General features: G+C 36.6%; 1 protein-coding gene across 1 annotated transcript; it reads right to left on the reverse strand.

Annotated features, from left to right (window-relative positions):
- Nucleotides 1–628: 628 nt before the first annotated feature.
- On the reverse strand, nt 629–7523 carry LOC113068963 (anillin-like). The gene is given in 17 exon segments (XM_026241926.1): nt 629–2128; nt 2213–2385; nt 2458–2565; nt 2694–2780; nt 3011–3064; nt 3894–4006; nt 4084–4105; nt 4813–4845; nt 5075–5128; nt 5230–5278; nt 5367–5493; nt 5584–5772; nt 5864–5999; nt 6774–6806; nt 6808–6919; nt 7009–7163; nt 7265–7523. Coding segments are annotated over 17 exon segments (1815 nt in total). The 5' UTR covers nt 7520–7523; the 3' UTR covers nt 629–2013.
- Nucleotides 7524–7857: the final 334 nt, after the last annotated feature.

The following is a 7857-nucleotide window of genomic DNA, read 5'->3' on the forward strand; positions in this document are numbered from 1 at the left end:
TAGGACAATATAGACCTGTTACCATTTAAATTAAAAAAACTAACAACAAAATTAATCTTTGCACTTCAGAGGTGGATCAGATGTTGCATCGATTACAATGAGCAAGGAAATATGATGGAAAAATGAAATGATACATTTAAATATCACACTAAACTGTGTAACAGCAAATCACTTAATGAGGGAGACAGAATCATTTATTCTTCAACAAAATACAGCTTGGAGTTGCTCAGAAATGTTTAAGAGTCTAAAATGCAATTCACTTAATAGTAACTTCTTGTTTGTTGAATGTTTGTATAAAATCGTTGTTTTCAATCATGCTCATATTCATGAAACAGCTCTCTTGCTCCTGTAATATTGTTTAATTGTATCATGTTCTATAAAGTCTGAGACTGAGACAAGACCTTCCAAGATGGTCAAGTACTACAAGGCATTTCTAATTAAAAGTTCTTCATCTAATAGCTATATTTTAGCTTTAATGAACAATTTTTTTTAAATGGTTTCAACAATAACACTATTCAATAATACATTTTATTCCTGAATCCAAGTCTAGCTAAAAATATAGTCTAGCACAAAATATGAGGCAGTTAAAAAATAAATAAAAAGGTAAGAAACTGATGACAAGTATGTTATCAAAAGCTGGTTTTATTGAAACCGCAGCTCTGCATGATACATGGAAGCCATATTTGGAGTGTTTCAGATACCATAACACAAAACAGCCATAACACTAAAGTGCCTTAAGATTACTACAGTGATGGGGCTGAATTTTGGTATGAATTTTGGTATTTTTGAATATGAAAAGGTTAAGAAATTATACATTACGAAAAACAAAGACAATATGACATTTAGTGTAAATGTAAACTTTGTAAGTGTCACTTATTCAAACACACATTTGGATATAGGTAAATTAAATTTAGTAAGAATCATTTAAAATGTTATAAAATGTTCATTTAAAGTTACAAAGCAAACAGAAAAATATATGTAGAGAGCTTAAGAAATAGGGAATATGCATGATACATATTCCAACTCACAATTATTGTGAAGTCATCTGAATCAAGCAAAGAAAAAAAAACATGTCTTGTACCATTTTTCTTTCAATAAAAACAGGAAATTAGATTCTATGGCAAATATCAATTACATTTGTATTCTTTTGAAGGCACATATCACTCATCAGTGTTACTGCAGAAACTGAGCTGAAAAGAGCTTTGGTTATGGGAAAAGATCTAACTCTTAAATTGTTTGCAGTTTTTCAGCCAAGGACAGGACTAACATTGCTCATAAATGCCTAAAGAAAAAAAAAGCCAATTTCCTTCCATTATCCAAGCGAGTTCACCTTTGTGTACTTACATTTTATATAAATATAAATTTCTCAACTTTAATAACTCTAATCTAACCAAATCCCCCCAGAAAAACTTAAATAAAATTCCAAATCCTGATGACAGATGAGCAAAAATGTTTAGTCATCCCTATAACAGCAAATATACAAATATAAAATCAGATAATGGGTTCTGGTAGTACTTAATTTAAAGTTTTTTTTTTTTTTTTTACCACAAAGTACTGACATTAAGTGTTTCGTTCATTTAAAGATTCAGGACATTGCCTTATTTCTTGCTGGATGAATATTCTTAGAAATTTGTCTACAGCAAGCATCTCAGCATACAGCAGTCATGCAAAAAGAAATTTAAATATACATACAATAATTGACAGTCTAACAAAGCAAATAAACTAGTCAAATTAGTCTAAAAAAAAATTAAGCAATCCTTGCTAAATTACACTGAGAAAAGTATCAAAACCATACCTGAAAACCCTTGTAAGGGTAACTGAAATGTGTCTTAATTTATGGCTTTATGGATTTAAAAAAAAAAACTTGTCAAATTTATAAAAATCTTGTAAAATACATCTGTAAACACTGTGTAACTATGATGCCATATTGCACTTCCAAATCTGACATAAACACAGTCAGTGTGAAAGTCAGACAAGGATACCTTTAGCCCTTGGTGCCCGATGAGAGCAGGCTTACATGGGTTTATAACATGAATCTGGCTGCCACATGCGCAGGTCTACCAAGATCTGGTTCAGCTTCTGCATCCACAGATTCCTTTCATCCTTAGTGTCGGCACTTAGCCAGTTCCTGCACATTATAAAGGGAAGTTCTGATTAGGACTTGACCTTCTCCATCAAAGCACGTGAACTGGCATTGTTAATAGGGTCTTACTTTGTAACACACAGCGTGTCCTTGCACTGGCTGACCAGGGTCTCTCGGTCATCCTCCCTCTGTGGTCTCACTGTGATGAGCTCAAAGGTATTGGGCCGGGCACAGAACTCTCTGTTTGCCGGCTCCACTTTACGACTCGTACAGTTGGCAAGGTTAATGCGACCAATTGGATTCTGTGCGAAGAAGAATAACCGGTTCATTTTAATTAAGTGCATCTCAAAAATAAAAAATTATAGTAGGCCTACCTTTCGTTTTTCATCATCAGGGTAGGTCCAAAAAGAGATGCAGTATCCTGAAAGGACACACCACCTCCTGTGCCAAGATCCAAATCCACTGACATCCTCAAACATAGTCTGCAAAAAAGAGACACCTTCACTAGCACCACTTAGTATAAAAAGATCAGTTTTTCTAGCAATGCCTGTATTTTTACTAGAAGGATAAGAAAAACTTCTGCAGACATTCTTTCAGTTTAAAGACTCACCAGGAAGCCTCGTTCCTCTATCCGTGATCCAACCTCGCACTTCATTTTCAGGTATATATGCCCCTCCAAAGGACAAAGGAAAGGTACCTGTAGCAAAACAGGACATTAAGGGCTAGAACATAGACATATGCAAGAGAAGTGCTAGGAGTAACAAAAACAACTAGTATTCACCCAAATCCAAAGGCATTGATGTGCACACAAAAATGTAAATAAGCGGCTTAAAGTGACAGTATCACCGAAAAGACACCAAGCCATGTTAGCCAAATACTCAGACACACAAAAACCCGTGTTACTAAACACAGAGCAAATATAGAAACCTTTTTGTGAAACATGTCAATGAGCAGCTCTCTTTCAATCCCTTCATATTTGATCTAAAAGAGAGAAATGACTGCATGTGAAAGAGTCTGGGATAAGCAAACGGCAGCACTGTGCAAGAAAAACGAGGAGTGTTAAAACTGGATCAAGCTGGTGTGAACACTAGTGCTGTGGTTAAACCTCTCTCTGATGTTAGAAAGCAACGGAGGGTGTGTATTGACGTCACTTTCATGACAGAACACACCCACTCAATCCGGCAAGTGGCAAAAAAAAACCTGCAACTTGGCTGCCTCTAGCAGTTGGACTCAAAAGTGATCCACATTTTACCAAAAAAAAAAACACTGGACACTGATATGTGGCCAAGAACAGGATTCATATATACCCAATTTGGATGCCAAAGAAACAAGCAAAGCTATACAAAAGCCTTCACACTTGATCTTCTAGACAACATTATAAATACATCACAGCTAGGATCTACATCTGAGGGATCACTTACATCATTGTTATATATTGTCATTTCACCCAGACAAAAACTTGTTAAAGGCATTACACAAAGAACATTATGACTTTCTGTAATGCTGCTTTTGTATTGTGCCAAAATCAAAGTGACGAGAACACCAATGGATATTCTGGTTGTTTCAGTAGATTTAGTAAAAGGTTTTATCTGCTGACGATACAGAGTTCAGCAGTGTAAATCTATTTAAGAACTACATCGTGATTGTATCAGTCAGAATTTTTATTATTACCATGTAATGTTGCCACAGTGTTTCTGTGACATCATGTACATACCCTCTATACATCTAGTGTGTTTCGCCAGGTGATGGTGTTAGTGTGGTTTGATTTATGGAACAGTTATGATGATATAGAGATATAGCAGGAAAGTACCTTCTCCAGCGGGAATTTGTTTTTCCCAATAGAGGCTAAAGTTAGCTTGTGTGCTCCGACAAGTACAAAACTACTGGTGCGCACTGCGTTTGGACCACCAGGGCTGGCCACAACTGAAAAGGAAGAAAAAGTTAACAAACAAACAACAAATCGAAAATGTTAGTTGAACTGAAATGCTTTTAATACTCACCAGGTGTTTGGAGGTTGCTCTTCTATAATAGATAAATGGAGAGGACAAAAAAGTACCAGAACTTTACATAATAATGTTTATAACAAATGAACGTCAAAGTACTGTATTACATGTACAACAATATTACATTACAAATAAGAAATCATGCAAGAGGTTTTTCATAAAACCTTAAATCAAGATCAAAGTCAGGGTGTGGAATTTTTCCCAGAGGAAGAATGAATTTGGCCTTAAAAACTGAATTGACAATTTTGCAGCAGTCTAGTTTTCACGGATTATTGATAAATTAATGTGTTTACAACATGAGTTCATTTTTCAATTTTCTTTTGAGCATTTTCCTCTGGACTTAAAGACAGGGTGTCTTTATATAATAACAGTGTAACTGTGGTGGTGTATGGAATGATTCTGAGACCTTCAGAAATCATTCGAATATGCCGATTTGGTACTCAAGAAACATTTCTTATTATAATCAGTGCTGAAAACAACTGTGCTGCTTTATATTTGTGTGGAACCCCTAATACAGTTATTTTATGATTCATTACGATACATTAAACTCAAAAAAAAAAAAAAAACAGAACAGCTTTGTGTAACATTGTAAAATGTCACTTTACATATTTCACCTTTGATCAATTTAATGTATACTTGCTGAATGAAACTATGAAAAAAGAAAAAAAAAAATCCCCTCTTTTGACCAGTAGTGTGTGTTAAAATTTAAGCAAACAGACTACTTACAGAGATAGCAAGGAACCTTTTTGGTGTTATAGCCTGTGGAGATCAAATTTGATTTCAGACTAAAATATAGTGAACAAAACAATACAAACACAGCACTGCTGAAAACTACTGAGACAAAAGTTCTTATTAGTTAAGGAATTAATAAAAATACCCATCACCATGCACTTTTAGACTGACAATACTACACATTAAAGACACTTGCTTAAAATCTAACCAACTGCTTGCTTGCACACCAGCAAAGGATGTTTTGAACACAGCATACCTTTGACTTGCTGGGCTTTTTCCTCTTGTCAGGGTTCAGCTCCCGTTTCTGAACCTAAGAGAAAAACAAACTTTTACTAAATCCCTTTGATAAAGGGTTAATTTGTATTCAAAAGGCATGCATTTCAATTGAAAAACTTAAAAAGCTGTACTTACCAAACAGTAGACCTCAATATCGATCTCAAAGTCATTAGAGACATCAGACCTGCACGTAAAGCAACGTATTAATATGATGAACACTACACTGAGGTGATAGGGATGTCATGAGTGGCTTGATGGGAAGTGACACTTACAAAGTGAATTTGGTGGAGAAGGTCAAAGCATCACCACTTAGACCAGTGCGTGCGCTTGCTAGAGGAGTCGCCACTGTGTTCTCCGCTCCAGCACGGATCATCACAAAGAAGTAATGGTTTCCACATTCTTAAAATCAAAATTACGACATAAGTGTCTGATCGGACATGAAGGTGCCAAACAAGAAGTATCTATATATAAATACAGAAGCATTCTCACCAGGCTTGTTGGCAGAAGAACAGATAAAGTCAGCCTTCAGAGGGAGTCGCAGCTCTAGCAGTGAGATGGACCCTTTAGAAGCAGGTAAACCCATATCTGCCTGAGCACTGCTTGTGCTTTTCTTCTGGGCTGTTGGACCCTCTGCTTTTAGCCGGTCCAAATCAGCCTTCAGAGCAGCCCTCCTTTCGGCTGTGGTTCAAACACAAGTAATCATTACTCCAAATTAAAGAAATAATTCTGATATTCATTCGTGTAGTGCAAAAAGGAAAGTATCCCTTACTGGCAATAAGCAGCAGTCTCTCAGCCTCAGCCTCCACTTGAGATCCTTTCCCATGCTCTTCATCTGTGCAGCAGTTGAGAGCCTGACTAGCCTGATGGATCACTGTCTGCTGCAGGTTCATCTCATTGGTCAACATCTGAGAGCACAATGTGGCAACATAAACTCACTTCAAATCAAAGACTGTTCACTCATTTTACTATGAATAGGAGAAACTAATGTGCAACAGGGCAAAATAAGACCCGCCTTCTAACTACGTAAAAGAGCCAGTTGCCAATTGTTTGGTACTGCAGCTATTGTTGGAAGGTCTAGTTCCCATAGAGCCCTTGACTCATGTTTGGGACTGCACATGCATACTGACAGGAAAGAAAAAAATGGCTACAAACCATGCTGTTTATTTACTACCAAGACACAGTTTTCTGAGCACGAGTTATTCCGTAACGGATACAAACAATTCTGTCCCTGAAGAACTGAAACGTAAACAAAGGAATTATCATCCATATTGCCAATGTTATTACCTCGGTTGGACTAAACGTGCTCCATGAGATGTTGTTTAGTGGACGCTTACCTTTCTAACTAAACCAGGATTTACAGCTGTAGATGCGTTTATGACTCAATATTATGACGAATCTGGTATGTACTATGTTTGATGTGTACTGCTTACACAAATTTAGCAAATATATTCTTCTTAACTTTCCATTGAAAAACAGTGATCTGTCGATGCTTGAGGCTTAGATCTTTATTATGATATATAGTTTGTCAAGATTAATTTGTCATGTTTTCATTTAATCTATTCGTAAACATTGACACTTGCAAACAAAAAGAGTTCAGTGTGCACACATCCAGGTGCGGGTTTACAGGTTAATTGACAGGGCCCAAAAATAATAATAATAAACAGTTTTTTTTAACAAACCTTAATTTTTTGCTTGATGTTGATGTGACTGGGGGCTCCCATTGGTCTCCATTCTCTGAGAACAATCCTCTTTCCTCACGATCACCTGTTTAACACGAGGTCTCTCTGGCTCAGTCTTAACCCTTGTTGATCTGTAGGCATCAATGCTGAAATCAAACAACCATACATTAAATACAAATCATACTCAAATCAGTTTGAATGTTGCTTGAAAAAGAGTCAATGATCAGATGCGCACCTGTAGGGAAGGTTCTGGTTTTGCTGCTCATCTAGGACACTGATGCTGTCAGACGATTCAGCTCGTAACATGCATGTCTTTTGGAACTTACTGGGCCTGGATACACTCTCAGGGGTTGAACTCTTCGCAATAAATGAGCTGGAAGGAGTCGATGACTGGACCAAAATAAAAAAAGTGAAACTGAGATGTAACATCCGTTTTCAGATTATTTGGCATTATCACGGTTTATCTTAAGAGTTACATCCTCAGGACCCACCATAGGCTTTCTTTCAGGGCTCTTGACCACAGCTGCTACAGTCTCTGCAAGTGGACCAAGGAGAGACATGGAGGAGATATTCAGAGCATCTTCTTCCGCATCCTCCTCATCACTTTTCTCATCGCTCTCCTCCAGGACTTCATCAAACAGCTCATTTATCACCTCAGAGTTAACGGAACCATCCACGTCCTTCTCAATCTCACACACTTCATCTGCTTCTTCAATGTCAATGAGAATGTTCATTATCAAAAACATGTAATGGGAATTAGTGATATAAAGTTTCAAAATAAATCCATCATGATTTTGGGGTAATAAAATTCAGAACAATTGTGAATATCATAATGTTCAAGAGATAATACAAAATATAATTCACTTTTACTCAATAGATATTCAATATACAAGATGCATAATGAACAATTATTTTAAAAAGGCTAAATAACATATACAGCAAAAAATATTTAATAAAGCCCGGGATGGGACTAGTTTTACAGGGGGTCCTTAGAGAAATCGGTGTTTCACAGATGTACTTAGTGATTGTAATCCCGTCTGAATCTGCCACGTCTGTGTTTTTCTCACACAACCTCTGTGATAAT

The sequence above is a fragment of the Carassius auratus genome, unplaced genomic scaffold (assembly GCF_003368295.1).
Source record: "Carassius auratus strain Wakin unplaced genomic scaffold, ASM336829v1 scaf_tig00000270, whole genome shotgun sequence".
NCBI lineage: Eukaryota > Metazoa > Chordata > Actinopteri > Cypriniformes > Cyprinidae > Carassius > Carassius auratus.